Below are 26,282 nucleotides of genomic sequence, written 5' to 3'. Positions count from 1 at the left end.
AAAAAAAAAGAGCATATATGCCAAAGCATGGGGGCAGGGGTGGAGGAGCGATTTGCTCCTAACATTAGGGGCGGATTGCCCCCACGCTTCGGCATATATTTTTTTAGGCACAGATTGCAATGTTTTATTTTTACTATGTTTTATTGTATTTGCTTTGCAGGTATGGTAAGTCCTACTGTTATACTGTAATGTTACTTTGTTTTATTGTTAACCATCATTTGCTTAGCAGGTACGCCATTCAGCTGCAGCACGGGTTTATTTATCTTGACAGCAACAGTGTTTGCTCCCAAGATATGTAAAGCCGTGACTCCAGCGCTGTCGGAGGTGATTTCAGCACCACAGTTAAAAAAAAAAAAAAAACACGGTGCATGTATGCTCATCATTAAAAGTGGGTGGATGAAGGGTGGTATTCTAATGGTGGGCATACCCACCGATCAATCTTTTTTTCATGCAGCCCACAGGCTGCATGAAAAAAAAAACATTACAATGTATGCCCAACAAGGACCAGCAACGTACTGGTATGTTGCTGAACTTTGAGTGGTTATACCAGAATGATGCCGCAGGTTTAGGTATCATTCTTTTCAGCCAGCGGTCCGCTTTCATGTAAAAGCAATCCTAGTGGCTAATTAGCCTCTAGACTGCTTTTATAAGCAGTGGAAGGAAACGACACCCCCCCCCCCCACCGTTTTCCATGGTTTTCTCAGGCTCTCCTGTTCCAATAGGGAACCCGAGAATGCAGCCGGTGGTTCCGTCAGCTGACCATAGAGCTAATCTGAGACCAGAACAGCTCCAATCATCTCTATGGCCTAATATACCAGAAGCTACAAGCATTTCATGACTTAGGTTTCGCCAGATATAAACAGCACCATTGGGAAATTGGCCACACCGATCTTGGTGTGGCCAGATGCTTTGAGGGCAAAGGGTAGATCTAGGGTCTAATAGACCCAATTTTTTTTCAAAAAAGAGTACCTGTCACTACCTATTGCTATCATAGGGGATATTTACATTCCCTGAGATAATAAAAATGATAAAAAAAAAAATGAAAGGAAAAGTTTAAAAATATAATAAAAATGCTAAATAAATAATAATAATAAAAAAAGCACCGTATCACACAGCATTTGTGCAGCGATTTTTCAAACGCAGTTTTTTTGGAAAAAACACCTTTTTTAATTTCAATGGGCTAAAACGCACTATATAGCCCAAATGTTTGATGAAATAAAAAAGATGATCTTATGCCGAGTACATGGATACCAAACACGACATGCTTTAAAATTGCGCACAAACGTGCAGCAGCGACAAACTACATACATTTTTTAAAAGCCTTTACAGGTTACCATTTTAGATTTACAGAGAAGGTCTACTGCTAAAAATACTGCCCTCAAACTGAGGTATTTGCTAAGAGGTATGGTGAGTATTTTGCAGATCTCATTTATTTTTGAAAATGAAGAAAGAAAAGAAATGTTTTTTCTTTTTTCAATTTTCAAAACTTTGTGACAAAAAGCAAGATCTACAAAATACTCAACATGCCTCTCAGCAGATAGCTTGGGGTGTCTAGTTTCCAAAATGGGGCCATTTGGGGGGGGGTTGTGCTATCTGGGCATTTCATGGCCTCCGAAACTGTGATAGGCAGTGAGGAGTGAAATCAAAAATGTACGCCCTGAAGGCGGTGATTGGTTTTTGGGGTCCTGTATGCAGGTAGACTGCCAAAAAGTTCCACACATGTAGTATCCCCTTACTCGGGAGAAGCAGCAGAATGTATTTTGGGGTTTAATTCCACATATAACCATGCCATGTTTGAGCAATATATCATTTAGTGAAAATGTTGTGTAAAAAAAAAATTGTAATATTCCCGAAACTTTTGGCAAAATCTAAAATATTCCATGGACTCAACATGCCTATCAGCAAATAGCTTGGGGTGTCTACTTTCCAAAATGGGGTAATTTTTGGGGGGTTTGTGCTATTTTGGCATTTTATGGCCTTCAAAACTGTGATAGGTAGTGAGGAGTGAAATCAAAAATTTTTTACCCTTAGTAATCCTGAAGGCGGTGATTGGTTTTCGGAGTCCTGTACGCGGCTAGGCTCCCAAAAAGTCTCACACGTGAGGTATCCCCATTCTCAGGAGAAGCAGCAGAATATATTTTGGGGTGTAATTCCACATATAACCATGGCATGTCTGAGCAATATATCATTTAGTGACAACTTTGTGTAATTTTTCATTTTTCAATCACTTGTGACAAAAAAATTTAATATTCAATGGGTTCAACATGCCTCTCAGCAATTTCCTTTGGGGTGTCTACTTTCCAAAATGGGGTCCTTTGGGGGAGGGGGGGTTGCATTGCCCTGCCATTTTAGCACCTCAAGAAATGAGATAGGCAATCATAAACTAAAAGTTGCGTAAATTCCAGAAAATGTACCTTAGTTTGTAGACGCTATAAATTTTGCGCAGACCAACAAATATATGCTTATTGACATTTTTTTTACCAAAGACATCTGACTGAATACATTTTGGCCTAAATGTATGACTAAAATTGAGTTTATTAATTTTTTTTATAACAAAAAGTAAAAATTTTTGGTCTTTTTCCGTTTATATCGCAAAAAATAAAAATCGTAGAGGCAATCAAATACCATCAAAAGAAAGCTCTATTTTTGGGAAAAAATTATGCAAATTTAGTTTGGGTACAGCATTGCATGACCGCGCAATTACCAGTTAAAGCAGCACAGTGCCAAATTGTAAAAAGTACTCTGGTCGTTGAGCAGCCAAATCCTCCGGGGCTGAAGTGGTTAAATTCATCTACCAAGTGATAGTTGCCTTGGCTAATTGTCAGGAGGTCAATTGATTCACCCTAACTCTGAAATTGTAAAAATGTAATGAGTTTGCCTTAGGGTTACAATAAGTAGACAAAAATTAAGGTACCATCATCCAAGAATAGTTTTATGCCAATGGAGAGGGAAGTAAGGGCAGTTGCTGAGGCTGTCTTACTACAACCACAATTGGGAGGAATGGACTATCTCAGTACCAATATACACATGTAGACTTAAAATAAAATAATTGTTAATTACATAAAAAAACACATAGAGTTACCAAAATACATAGAGCATAAAAGGAAAAAGGAGGAAAGTAGATACAGTGTACAAGTACGTGTAGACTTCCAACTGAGTTATGGATTATAGAAGTTGCTCACAGATTTATACAATCCTCTACCAGTTTTGTGATCAGAGGGCCGCTTCTTCAGGAGGATAAATCTATAAGGTAAGTGATATGAATGATATTCTACATAACAATAAGAGATACGTTTATTAAACATCAAAAACCAGGTATATAGTATAAAAAATACTGCAAAACCCAGCATAGCTGCTTACCAATGAGTCCACTGCCAGAGGCACACTTCAGTCACCACAGGTTCCCCCCGTGGCGGATATGGGGGATTTATGCAGGTAATGAAATATCTGAATAAATATATATATATATATATATATATATATATATATATATGGGATTAGGCTGTGTAAATAAATATCGGGCCACATAAAGAAAAGAGGGGGGGAGAAGGGGAGGGGGAAAGAAAGGTGAAAAACAGAAGGAAGGGATAGGGGGAAGTGTTGCGTACCTTTATAGTAGAGCCTGACTTGTAGGAGGAGACCTCTCTTACAGCCCTGACTCAGGAGCCACTGGAGTTGGGACAGTGGCCTCGAGAGCGCAGCGAGGTAGGAGTGCCTGTGAGATCTGTGGTAGCTGGCACGGAGGGGGGGATGATGGATCACCAGGAAGGACTGGGATGCGGATGACAGTTGAAGCAGATGCAGGTCAGCGACCTGGTACATTGGTTGTTGTAGGATCAGCAGCAAGCTGGAACAGGGTGAGACAAGCCTGGTCAAACACAGGTAATCAGATGTAGCAAGGCAACAGGCTGGAGCAGGGTCAGACAAGCCGGGTCAACACAGGTAATCTGATATAGTAAGGCAGCAGGCTGGAGCGAGGTCAAATGAACAGGCAGAAGTTGGCAGCAGGATATTGGGCATAAGAGGTTAGCAGAGTCAAGGCAAGGCAAGTCGAGGTCAGGGTTGGAGATAGCAGGTGTAGTCAGCAGAGTCCATGGCTCCGCAGATGATCCATTGCAGGGCATAGTCCGCAGACTTGAGACCCAGGAATTGAATCGGACTCTGGTGATGCGATTCCTTCAGGATCTGGCTTCCCACTTTGAGCAGCTTCAGGCCTCTTTGGGAAACATGAATACAAGTATAGGTGCATCAGCACAGAGATCCTAAAAGTCCCAATACAAATCTGCTAGTAATTGACAATATAATCCATCTGGCATACACAGGCAAATCAGCTATGTAGTGGTATTGGGAGAGGGAAAAAACGTCCACAGGAAGCACACAAGGCTGCCATCAATTTAGGGAAGAAACCATATTTCAAAGAGCTGAAAAAAAGCACGAGTGGAGAGGCACCTCTGGGTGCAGTCATTTTTAAAAATCAATTTAATATACAACGTAAAATCAACTCACATGTAGTATAAAAATGAAAAGCATGGTATCAGAAAGTCGAGATGACGTTCCCACATCCTGTGACAAGATGCGTGCTGTGTACGATGACCGGGGATCTTCCGAATGATGTAAACGCCGGCTCTGGAAGAGCGGCCTCAGAACGAGGCTTGGAACACAGTGGATGGCTGGCAGCAGGGGGACGACGTCATCAATAAAGGACGCGTTTCATGAACGTTGAAACGCGTCCAGCACGGATCTTGTCACAGGATGTGGGAACGTCATCTCGACTTTCTGATACCATGCTTTTCATTTTTATACTAGATATGAGTTGATCTTACCTTGTCTATTAAATTAATTTTTAAAAAACTGCCCCCAGAGGCGCCTCTCCACTTGTGCTTTTTTTCAGGCCTTCTTGGGAACCCCAAGTCAGTAACCTCAAGTACAATCCGTGGCTGCACCTATTCCGGTCACAGTCGCAGCCACACATTCACTACAACTGCCAGCTCCATCCCATTTCTTTGGGGACTCCAAGGCCTGCAGGGGGTTCCTCAGCCAATGCACCATTCATTTTGAGCTCTAGCCTCAAAACTTCCTGTCTGATTGGGCAAAGGTAGCCTATATTATTTCCCTCCTCTCCGGTGAAGCTGTAGCCTGGGCTGCCCCCCTGTGGGAGAAGATGATCCTGTAGTTTCCAGCCTGTCCGACTTCTTGAAGCTCTTTCGAAACATCTTCGAGGAGCCAGCTCAGGTTTCTTCAGCGGCCAGTGCCCTTTTAAGTCTTCGCCAAGAATCTTCTTCAGTGGGACACTATGCTCTTTAGTTTCGTATCCCTACAGCTGAGTTGAGCTGCAACAATGAGGCCCTGGTTGCAACATTCTTACATGGCCTCTCTGACTGAGTGAAAGACAAATTAGCGGGAAGAGCCATCCTCGCCGGTCTGGACGATGTCATTTTCTTGTGTAACCAGATCGACATTTGTTTTCAGGAAAGGTCCCTAGAAAAAAGTCGCCAGCACTCCCTGGGCCCTAGACAGTCTGAGCTCCCCTTCCTTCTTCCCATGGAGCATCTTCTGCCTGCTGAGGAGCCTATGCAGCTGGGCTGGACCAGGCTAACCCCCGAAGAATGTGCTAGGCACAGAACTTGGGCTTGTGTCTCTGTTGTGGGGGCAAGGGTCATTTTCATGACTCCTGCTCGCTTCAGAAATGCTCGGGTCTAATACATCTGGAAGATGGAGTATTGGACCCAGAAACCTCACCTTTTTAGCTTCTTCTTCCAGTGTTCCTTCATATAGGCACTTCTCCTCAATCAATCTTTGCATATCTGGATTCCGGGGCTGCTGGCAATTTTATGGATTGAAGAACTGCTTCTTCCATGAAGCTTACCTTTTCACCCCTCACTACGCCACTGGTAGTCTCGGCAATTGATGGCACTGTTCTCCCAGGGGGCCTTATCCACTTACAGACTCTACCTATTAAGATGTCTGTAGGAATACTCCACCAGGAGTGGATAGTCTTCCTTATTCTACCCAAGGCCTCTACCCCCATATTGGGCCTTCCTTGGCTACAGCTCCACTCTCCACATGTGGGCTGGGTCTCTGGGCAGATCCTGGCTTGGGGTCCCTCATGTTTCTCGTCCTGCCTTCTTAAGGTGGCCCCCAAGGAGAAACTTCCGGTTGCTACCACATCTGTATCTTCTGATCTTCCCACTGCATACAGTGATAACCGTGATGTGTTCTGTAAGAAATCAGCTTAGGTGCTTCCTCCCCACAGGTCTTTTGACTGTGCTATTGACCTTGTCCCTGGAGCAACTCTGCCCAGGGGTCGTACCTACCCTCTGTCCATCCCAGAGACCCAGGCCATGTCAGAGTATGTCGCCAAGAATCTAGAGAGGTTTCATCCGGAAATCCTCATCGCCTGCAGGTGCAGGGTTCTTTTTCGTTGCCAAAAAAGATGGTACCTTGAGATCCTGCATCGCCTATTGAGGTTTAAACGCGGTGACTATCAAAAATCAATACCCTTTACCCTTAGTATCTGAGCTATTCAACAGGTTGAAGGGTGCCTCCATTTCCACCAAGTTGGATCTCAGAGCTGCATACAATCGCATTCGGGAAGGTGACGAATGGAAAACCGCGTTTAACATTAGAGATGGGTATTACAAATACCTGGTTATGCCTTTTTGGTTTGTGTAATGCCCCAGCTGTGTTCCAAAACTTTGTCAATGAAATCTTCAGGAATCTGCTGTACCAGTTTGTCATCTATTTGGATGACATGCTCATCTTTTCGGAAAGTCTGCTTGTCCACAGAAACCATGTCCGTACTGTGCTTCAGTGCCTTAGAGAGAAAAATGTGTATGTGAAGCTGGAGAAAAGTTCCTTTGAATGTTCTGAGGTCCTGTTTCTGGGATGCTTTGTCTCAAGTTTGGGTCTTCGTATGGGTCCTGGAAAGGTCTTGGCCATTACCAACTGGCCTCTTCCCGCTAGCCTCAAGGCCACACATCGCTTTCTTGGGTTCACAAATTATTATAGGCAGTTCATAAGGAATTACTCTTCCATTGCTGCGCCTATTATCGCTTTGACCAAGAAGGGTGCGAATGCCAAGGACTGGCCTGAAGCTGTCTCTGCATTTCATGACCTGAAACGGGCCTTTGTTTCTGGACCTCTCTTGAGGAGACCTAATCCTAGGGACCCATTTTTTATTGAAGTGGACGCTTCTTCAATGGGGGTAGGAGCTGTGTTTCTTCAATCCTTTGAGAAGAGACATCAACCATGTGCATTCTTCTCCAAAAAAAAATTCTCAGGCAGAGAGAAATTATGCTATCGGTGATTGGGAACTTCTCGCAATTAAATTAGCGTTAGAGGAGTGGTGTCATCTCTTGGAGGGTTCCCCTCACTCAACTATTTTTACTGATCACAAGAATTTACAGTACCTACAGAATGCTAACCGTCTGAATCCCAGACAGGCCAGGTGGAGTCTTTTTTTTTTTTCTTTTCCCGTTTTAATTTCACATCTACGTACAAACCTGGTCCCTGCAACAATTGGGCTGATGCACTCTCTAGGTCATTTGACACTTTGGACGAAGAGTCCACTCCTGAACCGGTCGTTCTGACCTCATGCATTGTTGCCCACTCTACCACCCTGGAGTCAAAAATTCCTCCTGGCAAGACCTTTTTCCCACTAAGCTAAGAGCTAAGATCCTTTGTTGGGGACATGATTCCAAGGTAGCAGGTCATGCTCGGTTCCTCCGATCCTTCCTGCTCATCAGTCGTCACTACTGGTGGCCTAATCTCTGCTCGGATGTCAAAGACTACGTTAAGGCTTGTCATGTCTGTACTCAGTCTAAATCCTCCACACAAGCCCCTGCTGGTCTTCTCATGCCCTTACCCATTACTAAGGAGCCTTCCTCACGATCTCCTACTGTCAGAGAATAATGCCGTCATTTCGGTGGTAATCCATCGGTTCTCTAAGATGGCTCATTTTGTTCCTCTTCCTGGTCTTTCTTCTGCTTCTGCCTTGGTTCCCATTTTTGTTTGAGAAATTTTCCACCTCCATGGGGTTCCTTCTCATATTGTTTCCGACAGGGGCGTTCAATTTACGTCTCATTTTTGGAGAGCCTTTTGCAAATACCTCAATATTGTCTTGGATTTTTCCCCTCTTCTAACCACCCTCAATCCAATAGACAGACTGAGAGGGTTAATCAGGAGTTAGAGGTCTTTCTTCGCACCTTAGTCTCTGCTCATCATGACGATTGGTCCTCTCTACTCCCCATGTGAAGTATTCTCTCACAACAATCATGTAAATACCAGTTCGCGGAAGACGCCCCTTTTCACAGTTAATGGAAAACACCCTCAACTCCCTCTTCCCATGACCTGTTCTACAGATATTCCAGCTTTGGCTACGGCTCAGGAGTCTTTCAATTCTATTTGGGGTGACGTTCATGATTCCCTCCGGGCAGCTGCTGATAAATTCAAAAGCTTTGCCGACCACCGCAGGTGTAAACCGCCTTCTCTACAGCCAGGGGACAAAGTCTGGCTCTCCACCAGGAACATCAAGCTCAGACTTCCTTCTCTGAAGTTTGCCCCAAGATTCATTGGTCCATACACTATAACCTCTAAACTGAATCCGGTTTGTTTCAAACTCCAGATTCCTAAAAGCCTCAATCTCTAACTCCTTCTATGTTGCCCTTCTGAAGCCTTTAGTCCTCAATAAGTTCTCATCCTCTCCATACAGCGGCCCCGGTCTCTGAGGATAATCAGGAGTACAAGGTTAGTAAAATTCTGGATTCCTGGCTCTGTACAGGAATTCTTCAGTACTTTGTGCATTGGAAAGGGTTTGGTCCTGAGGAGAGGTCTTGAATCACTGCATCTGAGGTCTTTGCGTCTTGTCTGTTGAGGTTTTATCTGAAGTTTCCCTCTAAACCTGGGCCCAGGAGGGGGAAGGAGGAGGCCTTGTAAGAGGGGGGTGATACTGTCATGGATATGCAGTAATGTTTGTCAGCTTACCTCTCCATGTGTTCAGCTTTAGAGGCCAGCCACTCTCACCTGGCTGCTTAAGTAATCTATGCACTGCAAGCCAGCCCTGCTGATCAATATTGTGTGTCCTGGTTTCCGTGTGCTACTTGCTGTGTGTTCTACGTCTGATTCCTGTTACTGATCTTGGCATGTTCTTGACTATTCTTACCTGCTTGTTGCCCTGACCTGTGGCTATCTCCTGACTATCCTTTTGTTGTCGCACTCTACTGCTTCCTCTACCTCCCTGTAGTCTACCATGAGCTGGAAGCCCCTAGACTGCAGCTAAATCCATCCCCATCACTAGGGGCCTCTGGTGAACACCCACTGGGTCTTAGATTCCGCGCCCTGGGAAATCTCATGCTCTAGCTCTCAGTGTCATCCCTGTTGGTACTACAGAGTACCTGCTCTCCTGTATCACCTGGAGCTCCATCCGCAGCAGTCAGCCATACCTTGCAGTGCACTCCAGACACCAATGGGGTGCATCTCTTCCCTGGACTCAGGTGACCTGACAGTGATGAAGTCCAATATGGCGGCCAATAGTGGTTAGCGTGCCATTACTGGAGTAGTATAAATGGTTTCCAATTCTTTGGCGAAGTTTGCGGATAGTTTTGCCCACATAAAAGGCGTTGCATTTGCACACCATTAGGTAAATCACCCCCATTGTGCCACAGTTTGAGGGGGTGTGTGGGACCAAAATTTTGCCATTAGGTAATTGGTATTTGGTACCCTCAAGGAACCAGGGGCAGCGGAGACATTTGCCGAACTTAAAGGTTCCACACGGTCCAGATGAGGATCGCTCTGGAATATTATACTGGCTGTTGGTAAGAGGGTCTCCGAGAGAGGAGGCTCTCCGGAACACAAGTTCGGGAGTGGGTCTTGCATATCTGCTAAGCACATGATGGTTAGTGAGGAGATGCCAGTGGTTAGACACCATTTTTCTCAATTGTTGATGGTGAGCAGAATAACGCGTGATGAGCTTTGTAGTGTCGGCTTATTGTTGTGGTTTTGGGCTATTGTAAAGCAATGAATTTCTAGTACGTGCTAGGGCACGGTTAAATGCCTGTCTTAGATTAGTACAGGAGTTGCCTCTTGAAAGGAGGTGGTCTCGCAGGGCATTAGCTTGAATCCGGAAGTCTGACTCCAAAGTGCAGTTCCTACGCAGGTGCAAGTATTGCACGTACGGTATACTGTGTATCAATGATTTGTGGATGGGCACTAGAGGCATGCAGCAAAGTGTTACCAGCAGTAGGTTTGCGATGGAGATCCGTGCCAATGGTTCCATCAGTCTGTTTGATGAGGGACAGATCCAGGAAGGGGATCTGCCCATTGTCAAAGCTAAAGGTAAAATTTTGATTAAAGTCATTAACTTTCAACAATTGAATAAACTCTAAAAACATACCCCTAGTGCCCGTCCACACTATGAAGAGATCATCTATGTATCTGTACCAGAGAAGGATGTGATCAAAGAATGGAGAATAGTGTTCATCAGAAGGTATATACCGTTCCCAACCCCCAAATACAAATTCAAATAAGAGGGGACACAAGATGTCCCCATAGCGACTCCCTGAGTCTGCAGATAGCATTGATCATTGAAGATGAAATAGTTCTTGGTCAATATAAAATTTAACAGCCGCGGTATGAAATGGTTAAGGGGCCAGGTTGTCTGTTCCATCAGGAAAGATCCATCCATCTGGACGCCCTGCTCATGGGGGATACTCGAATACAATGCTTATCTATAGCCACGAGCAGGGCGTCCGGAGGGACCTGGATCCCCTCAATATGTTTCAAGAGGTCTGTCGTATCCTGTATAAATGAGGGTAAGCCACAAACATGTGGCATGAGAAAGGCATCCGTGAATTTGCTAGCATTGTCTGTAAGGGACCCTATGTCGGAGACAGGGGGCGAATGCACATTTTTGTGGGTCTTGGACAGTGCATAAAAGGTAGGGATATGTGGAAATTTGGGAACAAGAAAATCTAAGGTATCTTGGTCAATGAGGCCTTGCATTTATGCCAACTAACTCTGAAATTGCTGCACTGTCGCTAGGTGGCCAGGTACCTGGTGACATTAGACAAGACTAGGGGTGGGCTGTCTGTTCGGGTTGAACATGAGTTTGACTCAAACATTGGCTGTTCGCCTGTTCGCCGAATAGCGAACAATTTGGGGTGTTCGCGGCAAATTCGAAAGCCGTGGAACACCCTTTATAAGCCTATGGGAGAAATCAAAAGTGCTAATTATAAAGGTTGATATGCAAGCTATTGTCATAAAAATTGTTTGGGGACCTGGGTCCTGCCCCAGGGGACATGTATCAATGCAAAAAAAGTTTTAAAAACTGACGTTTTTTCGGGAGCAGTGATTTTAATAATGCTTAAAGTATAACAATAAAAGTGAAATATTCCTTTAAATTTTGTACCTGGGGGGTGTCTATAGTATGCCTGTAAAGTGGCACATGTTTCCGTGTTTACAACAGTCCGAGAGCAAAATGACATTTCTAAAGGAAAAGAAAGTCATTTAAAAGTACTAGCGGTAGCGCTGGCAGCTATAATGAATTGTTGGGTCTCTGCAATACTCCTAAAAGTCATTGAAAAAAAATGGCCTGGGGTTCCCCCACAATGCATTACCAGGCCCTTTGGGTCTGGTATGAATATTAAGGGGAAACCCGAACCAAAATTTAAAAAAAAAAAAAAAATGCATGGGGGTCCCCCTAAATTCCATACCAGGCCCTTCAGGTCTGATGTGGATTTTAAGGGGAAGCCCGCATGAAAATTTAAAAAAAAAATGGCGTGGGAGTGCCTCTAAAAATCCATACCTGGTACTCGGTAGTTTTTATGGCCACCACGTGCTTGTATGCATGCCTGACAACGTCAGGGCATGCTCATAATGAAATGACTGATTGTGTTCTGGGATATTTCTTCCCAGGTCTGGACCAGTGCATCGGTGAGCTCCTGAACAGACTAAGGTGCAACCTGGCGGCATTGGATGGACCGAAACATAATGTCCAAGAGGTGTTCTATTGGATTTAGGTCATGCGAGCGTGGGGGGTATTCAATGGTATCAATTCCTTCATCCTCCAGGAACTGGATGCATACTATCGCCACATGAGGCTATGCATTGTCGTGCACGAGGAGGAACCCAGGACCCACAGCATTAGCGTAGGGTCTGATAATGGGTCCAAGGATTTCATCCCGATGCCAAATGGTAGTCAGGCTGCCATTGTCTAGCCTAAAGAGGTCTGTGCGTCCTTCCATGGATATGCCTCCCCAGACCATCACTGACCCACCACCAAACCGGTCATGCTGAACAATGTTACAGGCAGCATAATGTTCTCCATGGTCTCCTTAGACACTTTCACGTCTGTCACACGTGCTCAGGGTGAACCTGCTCTCATCTGCGTAAAACACAGGGCGCCAGTGGCAGACCTGCCAATTCTGGGGTTCAATGGCAAAGGCCAATCAAGCTCCACGGTGCAGTGAGCACAGGGCCCACTAGAAGACGTTGGGCCCTCAGGTCACCCTCCTGAAGTTAATTTCTGATTGTTTGGTCAGAGACATTCGCACCAGTGGCCTGCTGAAGGTCATTTTGTAGGGCTCTGGCAGTGCTTATCCTGTTCCTCCTTGCACAAAGGAGCAGATACCGGTCCTGCTGATGGGTTAGGGACCTTCTACGGCCCTATCTAGTAATTGCCTATCTCCTGGAATCTCCTCCATGCTCTTGAGATGCCACAAACCTGGCAATGACATGTATTGATGTGTCATCCTGGAGGACTTGGACTGCCTGTGCAACCTCTATGGTCCAGTCTTCGCCTCATGCTACCGGTAGTGACACTGACCCTAGCCAAATGCAAAACTAGAGAAAAACAGTCAGAAAAGAGAAGTAGGAGGAAAAAAATGTCAGTGGCCTTCACCTGTAAAACCATTCCAGTTTTTGGAGGTCGTCTCATTGCTGCCCATCTAGTGAGTCGTTAATCAGTTAATCAGTTTCAGCTGCTTTGGTGTTAATGAAATTAACAACCCCCTCTGCTACTTAACTGACCAGATCAATAAAAAGTGTTCCTTTAATTTTTTTGAGCAGTGTAGTATTATGTTGATGTTGGTGAAATTACCTGCTGGGTATTTTAACTTATACTGCATAAATTAAGTATAGAGGATGACTTGTAACATGTTGCCCAGATTTTTAGATTTTTACTCCTAGCAGATATACAAGGCACAAATGAATGCAGCTCTGGAATTAATATGTAATTCAATGTGTTTGTTCATTTTAAAAAATGTAATTACCTCAATGTGTCTTGGTATCAGCCTCTCACAATCCCCTGCACAGCAGAGCACAGACTGAAAGAGTGAAAAGCAGCACAAAGAGCCAGTCAGCTGTGCTGCAGTGCTCATGTGCTAACAAAGAGCATGCTGATAGGTGGAGCTAGCAGAGTGACAGAGTTGGGCTTATCAATGTGCAGCTTCTCCTGTAACTGTTTTGTTACAGGGTGGAAAAGAGACCTGTAAAGAACAGCTAAAAAAATATCAGGTCCCCTCCTCTGACTGTGCTGTGTATCAGAGCTGTATAAATCTCAGAAACGGATGGACAGAAATGCAAATAATTTGGCAGTTAAATACTAAGCAACTATACATTTTTTTTTATTTTTATTTTTTTATTTATTTAATCCTCTAAGTATCGGCATAGCTGTTGTGTGGTCACATGATCTTTCCTTTGTTCTTTGGCATCCGCAGGTAAAGGTCTTTGGGAGGGGCTTCTTTTACTCTCCTTATGTACTTTCTACATTTTGAGTCTGTGTTTGATCAGCCCTGCTTGATGCTGTGCTAGGCACATGACTAAAAAAAACAGTTTCAGCAGAGCAATTCTGTCTCGGCCAATACAGAGAGGAGTCCTGTACAGCCGAGACAATCCTGAAACACTGTTGGATCTAGATGGACCTCAGGATAAGTATTAGAAGGGCTGAGGGGGGCTGCTACACACAGAAGGCTTTTTATATTAATGCATAGAATGCATTAAGATTAAAAAAACCTTCTGAATTTACAACCACTTTAAAAATAAGTGCCTATATTGTTTAAAATCCAGTAATAAACTGTCTCACCCTTCTCTGCACATGCTCAGTTGCGCTCTATTTTTAGGCACTGTGCAGAATTCGTAGAGGCTGATCTGCTGAAAGCCTAAAGATTTTCTGCTGCTCAGGGGCTCTAGGCTTCAGCAAAATTGCAGCCTTCAGCAAGTAGAAACGAGAACAATGCTGGAGGCAATTTGCAGCACACACTAATTTTGGTAGGATACTTATTAATGTAGCATGTATGTTCTTTCCCAAAGAGCATTATTTTTTAATCAAGTTCTTATGGGTAAAGTTCTGCTTTGAAATATCAAAGTGTGACTTTAACCTGTAGTTCACCCCAACCCCAGTCAGTTCCAAACCGTTCCCACCTTTTTTTAACAAAAAAACGTGCCCACCTTCTGTAACTGCTACTCCTTTTGCAATACAGTTGTCTGTAGATAATCATTACTACCAATCATCCCAAGGTATAGCCCAAAAGATGACAAAAAAATCCTGTGAAATTGTGATACTGATATGTAACCTTGTTACCAATTTTGTTATAATAATAACATGCTTTAACTTTATCACTGACTGATATATTACAGAGTTAAACATTTATATTTCCTGCCATAATTTCTATTGTTTGCTTTTTGATTAATCCTTGCATAAACTATTTGCAGAGAATGAACAGCAAGTTAAGTACCATGCAGGAGAAAATATGCGATGGTCAGTGCCCAATGCCATTATTCACGTGCCTTCATGTCAAGCCAGATGTATCGGAGCTAATGTTTGCTGGTAAGGCTATGTTTTTTTTCTGTAAAAGTAGAATGGCATGTTGGCCTGTATACTTTGTTGATGTGTATTTTAGTTTATCTTTATCTTACTAAATGTTTTTATTAATAATTGGAGGAAAAAAACACTCTGACAAACATTACCCACCAGCAAAACCAGTCAGAAAAAAACTGTGCAATCAAAATAATATAAAATAAATGTGGCGCTAAAAAATGAATGAATGAAAATAAACATCAATGTGAATAATCCATAATAGTGATTGATGAACATGTATATACAAAAATACAAGTGTGAACAATCCATGTATGAAAAAGTTCATATATGAAACAAGTCCAGAAGAGGTATCGTGCTGTTATAAAAACCTGTGTAATCCAAATTCGTCAAGTGATCTGATTTCACCACGTGATCCTCCACCATATACTTATATATATATATATATATATATATATATATATATATATATATATAATGTATGTATATGTATGTATATATATATGTATATGTATGTATAAAGCATGCACACTCAAATTACTTTCTTTTATTTCTTTTAATTCTTCTTTTCGAGACTTATACAGTGGGGCAAAAAAGTATTTAGTCAGCCACCAATTGTGCAAGTTCTCCCACTTAAAAAGATGAGAGAGGCCTTTAATTGTCATCATAGGTATACCTCAACTGAGAGACGAAATGTGGAAACAAATCGAGACAATCACATTGTCTGATTTTTGAAAGAATTTATTTGCAAATTATGGTGAAAAATAAGTATTTGGTCACCTACAAACAAGCAAGATTTCTGGCTCTCTCAGACCTGTATCTTCTTCTTTAAGAGGCTCCTCTGTCCTCCACTCATTACCTGTATCAATGGCACCTGTTTGAACTTGTTATCAGTATAAAAGACACCTGTCCACAACCTCAAACAGTGGCACTCCAAACTCCACTATGGTGAAGACCAAAGAGCTGTCGAAGGACACCAGAAACAAAATTGTAAACCTGCACCAGGCTGGGAAGACTGAATCTGCAATAGGCAAGCAGCTTAGTGTGAAGAAATCAACTGTGGGAGCAATAATTGGAAAATGGAAGACATACAAGACCACTGATTATCTCACTCGATCTGGGGCTCCACTCAAGATCTCACCCCGTGGGGTCAAAATGATCACAAGAACAGTGAGCAAAAATTCCAGAACCACACGGGGGGACCTGCAGAGAGCTGGGACCAACGTAGCACAGGATACCATCAGTAACACACTACACCACCAGGGACTCAGATCCTGCAGTGCCAGACGTGTACCCTTGCTTAAGCCAGTACATGTCCGGGCCCGTCTGAGGTTTGCTAGAGAGCATTTGGATGATCCAGAAGAGGATTGGGAGAATGTCATATGGTCAGATGAAACCAAAGTAGAACTGTTTGGTAGAAACACAACTCGTCGTGTTTGGAGGAGAGAGAGTGCTGAGTTGCAACCATAGAACACCATACCTACTGTGAAGCATGGGGGTGGCAACATCATGCTTTGGGGCTGTTTCTCTGCAAAGGGAACAGGACGATTGATCCGTGTACATGAAAGAATGAATGGGGCCATGTATTGTGAGATTGTGAGTGCAAACCTCCTCCCATCAGCAAGGGCATTGAAGATGAAACGTGGCTGGGTCTTTCAGCATGACAATGAGCCCAAACACACCACCCGGGCAACGAAGGAGTGGCTTCGTAAGAAGCATTTCAAGGTCCTGGAGTGGCCTAGCCAGTCTCCAGATTTCAACCCCATAGAAAACCTTTGGAGGGAGTTGAAAGTCTGTGTTGCCCAGCGACAGCCCCAAAACATCACTGCTCTAGAGGAGATCTGCATGGAGGAATGGGCCAACATACCAGCAACAGTGTGTGACAACCTTGTGAAGACTTACAGAAAATGTTTGATCTCTGTCATTGCCAACAAAGGATATATAACAAAGTATTGAGATGAACTTTTCATATTGACCAAATACTTCTTTTCCACCATAATTTGCAAATACATTCTTTCAAAAATCAGACAATGTGATTGTCTGGATTTGTTTCCACATTTTGTCTCTCATAGTTTAGGTATATCTATGATGACAATTAAAGGCCTCTCTCATCTTTTTAAGAGGGAGAACTCGCACAATTGGTGGCTGACTAAATACTTTTTTGCCCCACTGTATACTATTTCGTTAAGATTAAGATATGTCAGATAAGGCTGGCGTATGCAAACCACAAAACAACCACAATATATATATATATATATATATATATATATATATACCGTATTTATCGGCATTTAACATGCACAGGCGTATAACACGCACATTCATTTTAAGAGGGAAGTTTCAGGAAAAAAACTTAAATTTTAAATAAGGAACTTTGAATCAAAATAAGGGTCAGTGCCCATCTGCAGCCTCACCATTGCCATCAATGCAGCCTGATCAATGCCCACCTGCAGCCTCACAAGTGCCATCAATAGAGCCTTATTAGTCCACATCAATGCAGCCTCACCATTGCCATCAATGCAGCAGCCTCGCCATTGCCATCAATGCAGCAGCCTCGCCATTGCCATCTATTGACTTCCTATTACAGAGGCCGCCAAGTAAACAGGAGATTCGCACTGTATGCAATCTGACGGCGCTTGTCCCGCTCCCCCCCCCCGTTGCCTCCGAGGCAGCTGAAATTGTAGTATTGGAGTATAACACGCACACGCTATTTGCACCCGAATTTCATGGTGAAAAAGTGAGTGTTATACGCCAATAAATACAGTGTGTGTGTGTGTGTATATATTATACAAAAATATAGGCTTCCATATGAGGAAGTAGCTATGTTCTTGCAATGTTCTTGCTTCTTCTGAAACATTGGTGTTAAGGTGTTAACTTTGAGTGTATTTTCGGAGTAGGTGCGATTCTTCTGTTAACTGTTCTTCTATTAACTCTTGCAGTTCAGTTCCACAGAAAGGGAGGGATAAGCTTTGCAAATATCTGCTGAATATGTTTTAAGGTTGATAAGCAGAAGCTGATATATATGTCAGGCTATAAAGCATGTACTTATATATATTGGAATAGACATTTCATCATGACATTCCCACATTCATTACATATATATATATATATATATATATATATACTTATATAGTAGCAGATGCCATCCAATCACAGGATCAAAGATATGGCAAATTCAATGGCAACTGTGGATGTGCAAGGATATATATAGTGTAAATCCATAGAAAACTTTATTCATTGACATTGTGATTACCCTCAATCCCCCCTTTTTAAAATAAACAGGCATGTCAAAAACCAAAAGCAGCAGGAAGCATGGAAACGAATCAGCTTGTGTACACAGCAGGATAGGCGTGGCGATGGCACATATGTAGACTTCACCCTACGTGGTTATCATAACTGACGTCATCGGGGGCATGTACGTGCTGTTAGTAGCCACGCAATGTTTGTATGCATCCAGCAGAGGAAGACCACGGTAAATACCCAATCAGTGCTGAAAGCATGACTCATGGCAGAGCGAAGCCTGGATCTCATAAACGGCAACAGGGTAAAGGGATGCATCTCACATCCTGTGTCATATCCGGCTGGATGAGTAGCCAATCTTCGGTATCCCTTAGAAATGGCCGCTAGTCTAATCCAAGCTTCAATATGAGGAAAAAAACATATCGTAATTATTAAAAATAGCAGCCAGAATAAATTAAAAAAAAAAGCTGCATTAATCAATAGCCATAACAGCGAATATATGTAAAGTGATTAATAGTATAAACTTGTAAATGGAACCTGTACAAAAGATGCACCTTGGAGGGGGGGGGGGGTTCTTTAAGAAGGGGTGTATCGAGATTAGAAACCAAATAGATACATGAATTAAAATCCTACGGTCCCTATGGCATGAACGTTGAATGGTATATTAATTATTTTATTAATGCTTACATTTTCATTTCTGTATTTTTCATCATTTATTTCCTTTTTTTTTTTTTGTATTTTTCTAGTCCATTGTGTTAGACAACTTATTGTTTAAATGCATAGATCTTGGTTGAAACATGCTGCATTTGTTTCCTCCAGCAAGGTTTTTTTTATATATGGTATTTTTTTTATATTTCTGTATATATGCATATTTTTTAATATATATATTTTTATATATATATATATATTTCTATATTCAACATTATTACATTATCTATCAATGAAATTATTTTTGTACAGATTCCATTTACAATTTAATCCTGTTAACCACTTCACGCAAATCGCCATACCTGTACGTCGGTACTTTGACGCTAAATACCATTGTTATGGCAGCAGCTAGCTGCCATAACCCCGGTATTTTCAGGAACGGTGAGTGTTTCTCTTTGGGATAAAAGTGGTCTCTGCAGCGGATTCTGGATGCTGAGTGAGGAAAAGATGGCCCCCCCTACTCCGCCCAATGCTCTTAAAGGGGAATTCTTTTTTTTTTAAATGGCATTTAATTTATTTTTATTATTATTGCATTTAAGTGTAAATCTGAGATCTGCGGTCTTTTTTTTTTTTTTTCTATTATAAGGGATGATTACATCCCTTGTAATAGGAATAAAAGTGACCCAAATTTCTTTATCGTACATCACGGGACACAGAGCCACAGTAATTACTGTATGGGTTATATGGCACCTTCAGGTGATGGATACTGGCACACCCTAGACAGGAAGTTCAACTCCCCATATAACCCCTCCCCTTACCGGGAGTACCTCAGTTTTTTCGCCAGTGTCTTAGGTGTTGGTCATGAGTAAGGATGTGCTGTGCTGAGCTCCGCTGGAGAAATCTTTGCTGGGGCTAGCCATGCAACCGGATCCATTCAAAGTGTCTTTTCAGGCCAAATTCAATGGTACCCGGGCCTCTTGGCGGAAGAAACAAGGTTTTGCTTGTAACGCTTCTCTTTTTAGAGAGCTGGACCCCGGGATCCAGTGTTTAGTTTTTTCAGCCATATTTCCTGGCGGGTGCTTTACAGGTCCAGCGGTGTGGATCCCCTGATAAAAAGGGGCCTCGGTCCCTGAAGGTTTTTTAATGGAGCCCACCATGAGTGGTGAAGATTGGGTCTGTCTGGTTTTACCACAGAACCCTGCAGCTGGATAAGGTAAGTGAGATTCCTAAGGAATTTTTCTAATTCTTGTAGGTTTTCTCCTTTAAATAAATGTTGTCATGCCTAAAGCCGCCACCGGGGGCTGTCAAGAGCACATACCTGATTCCATGTTTGTCAGTCTCACTCTGTGTCCATACAAACTGCACGCTTCCTCCAGCCCAAGCCCCAGGTAAGTCGTGGGAAGGGGGGTTTTCTCTTTCAAATGTCCCCCACATGGACAGAGGTACCTCTTCTCTCCAGGAGGCAGAAGGAGCATGGGCCAGTCGGTGGTATGCCGCGCTGTTCCTGCTGCCGCCTCCTTTACGACAGTTCTCCGTCCATCAGCTCTCCTCCACCCCAGCCCCCTCCACATGCGGTCGTATCGGAGCCCGCTCACGTGGGAAAACAATCTTTTTGAAAAAAGTGGGGGGCGTGGTGGTAAGTCGGACAAAGGGGGCGGGGCTTAGCGCAGCTTTGACGTGCCTCAGATGTTCACAAATGCAGGGCTGTGTTTGCTATAAAGTGCACCTTTTTTTCAGATGCATTCAGCTGACAGAGGGACACAGAGCAGATGGGGGCACGTGAGTGTTGGTGAAACAGGCATTCCCAGGGCACATTTATTTAGCATCAGGCTGAGCATTAATAGCAGTGGCAGTTGCTGGACTATTTGCTCAGCAGTGGGTGCATTTTTTGGTAGTACCTCTGCATTTGTGCTTGCCACTATGACCAGAGGGAGAGGTACAAATACCTCAAAAGACAAGGGCACAAAGGGGTCACCCTCAGGCTCTAGGGACCCTCCTTCTGCAACACCATCCCCTCTGAAAGGCTTAGAGAGGCTGGTCAGAGTGAGCCATCGGGGTCATCAGGGGTTGCAATTGCTTGCGACAGTTCAGCCCCTGTCTATATTACTGAGGAGGTTTTTTCCTCAGCCATGATTGGATTGGAGGAAAGATTAATGGCTTTAATCGCATCTTCACAGAGTGGAAGAAAACGCATTAGGTCCCCTTCTACTACCCAGGATCCTCAAACAGAGGAACAGTGGGAGAGGGAAGATGAATCCCCCTCAGGGGACCGTGAAGAGACTGATGACTCCTCTTCTGAAGGATCAAGTGGGGAAGGACCTTCTTCAGCTTCACAAGCTGAGAAATTGCTGGTGCATTCTCTTACTGAAATAGTCCACTCCATATTTAAGCTACCCTTAACTGAGTCGGTTGATCCTCTGTGAATCCTCTGTGAATAAAAATTTGACTTGTCTGGTTGACAATGCGCAAATGCTTAGGGATCCAACTGATAAAAATTGGAATTCCTGTTAAAAAACATTTTTTTCTTGGCAGGTTCAGTGGCTAAACCTGCAGTGGTGGCAATTGGGGTATTTCAATCCTAGAGAGACCATTTGAAACAGGTGCTCAAGGTTTTCCCTGAACAGCAGGCCCAGGATTTAGCCGAGCTGCCAGCGGCTTTGTGTTTTGCAATTGACGCAATCAGAGATTCTATTCTTCAAACCTCTCGCCTTACGCTTGGGTTGATACATATGCATAGAATCCCATGGTTGAAAAGTTGGTCAGCCGAAGCGCCATGCAAGAAGCTCCTGGCTGGTTTTCCTTTCTGCGGTGAAAAGCTGTTTGGGGATGATTTGGACAAATATATCCAAAAGATATCAAGTGGGAAAAGTACCCTTTTGCCAGTTAAGAAAAAGAGTAAACGTCCCTCATTTAAACAGGCTCTTTCTCCAGTGCCGAGGGCATCAGCCTCCAGGCAGTCGCGATGGCCTCCACCGCCACGTTCAAGAGGTAAACCTCAGGGTCAACCCCAGGGACAAAAGAAGTCCTGGGCAGGAAACCTGGAAGACAGAACTCTAAAGCCTCTTTATGAAGGTGTGCCCCCGCTCGTTCGAGTGGGGGGAAGACTTCTGCAGTTCCCAAGGGTCTGGCAGGAAGAATTTCGAGACAGATGGGTGTTCTCCACAATAGCTCTAGGTTACAAACTAGAGTTCCGAGAATTCCCGTCTCCTCGTTTCCTCAGGTCAAATGTCCCCAAAGATCCAAAGAAAAAGAAGTCTCTCCTTCAAACGTTAGACCGACTTTTGTCGCAAAAAGTGATCTTGGTGGTCCCCATGGAAGAGCAGGGGTTGGGGTTTTATTCAAACCTTTTCACGGTGCCAAAACCAAATGGAGATGTCAGACCCATTCTAGATCTCAAAGATCTAAACCGGTTCCTGAACATCCGCTCTTTTCGCATGGAGTCAATCTGATCAGTAGTCTCCATCCTACAAGGAGGAGAACTTTTGGCATCAATCGACATCAGGGATGCATAACTGCATGTACCTGTTTTCCCCGCTCACCAGAAATATCTGCGTTTCGAAGTAGAAAAACTTCATTTTCTGTTTGTAGCCTTGCCTTTTGGTCTAGCTACTGCACCTCGGGTGTTTACAAAACTTCTGGCCCTTCCTCTGGCCAGATTAAGGACTCAAGGTATAACGATAATAGCATACCTAGACAACCTGCTCTTGATAGACCGGTCGGTAGCCTGCTTGGACCAAAGCATGGTCACCACAGTCAACTACCTGGAATACCTAGGTTGGGTCCTCAACCTAGAGAAATCTTCTTTAAAGCCAGTAAGAAGATTAGAGTACTTGGGTCTGGTTATAGATAGAGCCCAGAAGAGGGTGTTCTTACCCCAGGCAAAGTACAGCACTATAAAGTAGTTGGTTCAGGATGTCAGGGCAAAGAAGGGTCCTTCTATTCGCCTTTGTATGAGGTTGTTTGGGAAGATGGTGGCTTCATTCGAAGCAGTTCCCTATGCTCAGTTTCATTCGAGACTGCTACAAAACAGTATCCTGTCTGCCTGGAACAAGAAGGTCCAAGCACTAGATTTTCCAATGCGTTTGTCAGAAAAAGTGCGCCAGAGCCTCACTTGGTGGAGGATATCCGAGAATCTGCAGAAGGGGAAATCCTTCTTACCAGTTACCTGGAAGGTGGTAACAGATGCCAGCCTTTCAGGTTGGGGAGCAGTCCTGGAAGAGGCGTCTGTCCAAGGGAAATGGTCCAGAATCAAAAGGACCTTGCCCATCAACATTTTAGAGATTCGGGCAGTGCACCTAGGCCTAAAGGCATGGACATTCAGGTTGCGGAATTCTCCTGTCCGGATTCAATCTGACAATGCCACAGCAGTGGCCTATATCAATCACCAAGGGGGCACCAGAAGTCAGGCAGCCCAGGGAGAGGTAAACCACATCCTAACCTGGGCAGAAAAGCATGTGCCGTGCATATCGGCAATCATCATTCCAGGGGCAGAGAACTGGCAAGCGGACTACTTAAGTCGCCAGCAGTTGTTCCCGGGGGAATGTTCCCTTCACCCCGACATCTTCCTGGCTATATGCCAAAGATGGGGCATCCCGAACGTAGATCTGTTTGCGTCCAGGTTCAACAACAAAGTCGACAACTTTGTGTCAAGAACAAGGGATCCACTCGCATGCGGATCGTTGGTGACCCCGTGGGATCAGTTCTCACTGATTTATGCATTCCCTCCTATTCTGCTGCTACCTCGACTTCTTCACAGGATCAAGCGGGAAAGGATGACGGTAGTTCTTGTGGCCCAGAAGATCTTGGTATGCAGTAATAATAAAGATGCGGTAGGGTTCCCATGGACCCTACCACCACGTCCAGACCTGCTATCGCAGGGACCAGTGTTCCATTCTACTTTACAAATGCTAAATTTAACGGTTTGGCTATTGAAACCCACATTCTAAAGAATTATGGGCTTTCAGGCTCAGTGATATCTACCTTGATGCAAGGAAACCAGCTTCCAGTGTCTGGAAGGCATATGTTTCCTGGTGTTAATCCAGGGGTTGGCATCCCAGAAAGTATTTCATAGGTAGAATTCTTGCCTTTCTGTAAATGGGGTTAGAGATGAAGCTGGCCTTGAGTACTATCAAGGGCCAGGTCTCGGCCTTATCGGTATTGTTTCAACATCCGCTTTCTTCGCGTTCCTTGGTTCGAAGCTTTATACAGGGGGTAATGCAGCTTAATCCACCAGTTATAGCACCCCTAAACCCTTGGGACTTGAATTTAGTTTTGTCGGCATTACAGAAATGGCCCTTTTGAGCCGATACAACATATTCACTTGGTCCTTTTGACAAGGAAGCTAGTTTTTCTGGTAGCCATTTCTTCTGCAAGAAGGGTATCAGAATTGGCGGCTTTTTATTGTAAAGAGCCATATTTAATCATTCACAAGCATAGAGTAGTATTGCATCCTCATCCTAGCTTTCTACCAAAGGTGGTTTCAGGTTTTCATCTAAACCAGGATATAGTTCTTGTCAGGGCTGGGCTCAGCCCTTCCTTCTCTGAGCTGGCCGCTCAGCTGTCAGCTAATTGCCAGCTCCTTTCACTCCACAGTGACTCAGCTGTTGATGATCTGCTCGTCTAAAGTCGTCCAGCTCACTTCATCTCTGCCTTCGCATTTGGTCACATCTCAGAGACTTTCTCTGGCTCCTGATCCTGCTTGCTGTACTACTACGTTGATCTCTGGCTCTCTGACATTGGCATTGGCTGCCTACCCGATCTGGTTACTGAACTCTGGCTATGTATTGACTACGCTTACTCTGTTTACCTTTTTATTATTATTAAACAAGTGTGATTAACTGTACTTCTGTCTCGGTCTGATTCATGGTTTCTGACAGTAGGCAAAGGCCATGAATTCAGAAGATGCAGTCAGTCCACTTGGTAATATTTTTTCCAGATTGGATGACCAGGATCAACGCATGGATCAGTTTGCCTTGGCGATACAAACACTCCTGAGTCGAACGGCTAACCTGGAATCTTCCACTATGGCTGCTCCAGTACAACCTGTGTTGCAGGCCGTCCCTGCTGCTGCTCTAGTCTCTGTGCAGGCACCCACCTCAAGTATTACCTCTATAAGAGGCATGTCTGGTTCCGCTCCGCTTCCCAAGCGATTTGGGGGTGATCCAGTTCAATGCAGAGGGTTTCTCAACCAGGTTGAGATATACTTTGAGATGCTGCCCCAGGCGTTTCCCACGGACAGAAGCAAAGTAGGTTTCATGATATCTTTGCTTTCTGAGAGAGCCTGGGAAAACCCTGTATGGGTGACGCAAAAACCTATGGTCCTGAGTTACTCAGAATTTGTGGCTTCCTTCAAAAGGGTATTTGGCGTTCCCACACGCTCCGCTTCTGCTGCCAAGAGCCTCATGTCCATCAGAGTACGAGAACTGTTGGCGATTACGCCATTGAATTCCGTACTCTGGCAGCAGAGGTTGCTTGAAACAATGACGCCTTCCTGGCTGCCTTCTCTCATGGTCTCTCGGATAGCATCAAGGATGAGATAGCAGCCCGAGATATACCCACTGAGCTGGAGAGGTTGATCACATTTGCCATCCTCATTGACTCCAGACTCAGAGAAAGACCCTCTCTTTTAAGGAGCGCTGGCGCAAGCCTCCTGTACATTTGTCTCCGAGCTTTGCAGTCCCACCCTTGCCTCCCTCACCTCCCATGCCTCCTGGTACCAAGTCGGTCTGTGAAGATGAACCCATGCACTTGCGCTTCATACATCTCTCTGCGGATGAGAGAGCCCTTAGGAGGAGGGAGAGATTGTGCCTTTATTGTGGCCAGGCTGGTCACTTTTTGAAGTCTTATCCTACCCGTACAGGGAACGCCCGAACCTTGAGGTCCTGTCACGGACAGACCTTAGGTGGCCTTTTTTTTGTCTCCAGTTTCCCAGAAAGATAAGCCCCTGGTTTCGGTTACCCTGTCTTGGGCTGAGTCATCTGTCGAGATACAGGCTCTAATCAACTCTGGGGCTGCAGGCCTGTTCATTGATGCTGCCTTTGTATCGAAGCACTCGATTCTGCTGCAGCTGCGTAACACTCAACTTGCCATTGAGGCTCTTGACGGGAGACCTCTACAGCCTGCCCATGTGGCTCGTGAGACTGTTTCGTTGTCCATGGCCGTAGGGGCCCTTCACCATGAAATAATCCGATTCCAAGTTATTTCCTCACCTAAGTTTCCGCTGGTTATTGGTTATCCTTGGTTACAAAGGCACAACCCTTCTTTTGATTGGCTCCGTGCTGAGGTTCTGTCCTGGTCGCCAAGAGATGCTTCCAGAAGGTAGCCAAGGTCCTGTGCACCTCTTCACTCTCCTCCCTGCCGGAGGAGTACCGCGATTTTAGCGATGTCTTTGACAAAGGTCAAGCCGGTAGTTTGCCTCCGCATCGGTCGTATGATTGCGCAATTGACCTTCAATCTGGTGCCATACCCCCTCGTGGCCAGGTTTACCCTTTGTCGGTCTTGGAGGATAAGGCCATGGAGGAGTATGTTGCAGATACACTTTCTCGTGGTTTCATCCGCAAATCCTTGTCTCCTGCTGGTGCTGGTT

At 44.3% G+C, this 26,282-nt stretch overlaps 1 protein-coding gene across 1 annotated transcript in view; it reads left to right on the top strand.

Annotated features, from left to right (window-relative positions):
* The window catches only part of PLA2G4A (phospholipase A2 group IVA), a 396,740-nt gene that overhangs the window by 217,181 nt on the left and 153,277 nt on the right, over window positions 1–26,282 (top strand). The window contains 1 exon segment of the mRNA XM_073592869.1: window positions 14,707–14,821. Within this exon segment, the coding sequence (XP_073448970.1) occupies window positions 14,707–14,821 (115 nt within the window).

The sequence above is a fragment of the Aquarana catesbeiana genome, linkage group LG07 (genome assembly GCF_042186555.1).
Source record: "Aquarana catesbeiana isolate 2022-GZ linkage group LG07, ASM4218655v1, whole genome shotgun sequence".
Taxonomy (NCBI): domain Eukaryota; kingdom Metazoa; phylum Chordata; class Amphibia; order Anura; family Ranidae; genus Aquarana; species Aquarana catesbeiana.
The sequence above is the reverse complement of the archived record's forward strand: the minus strand, read 5'-3'. Positions and strand labels throughout refer to the sequence as shown.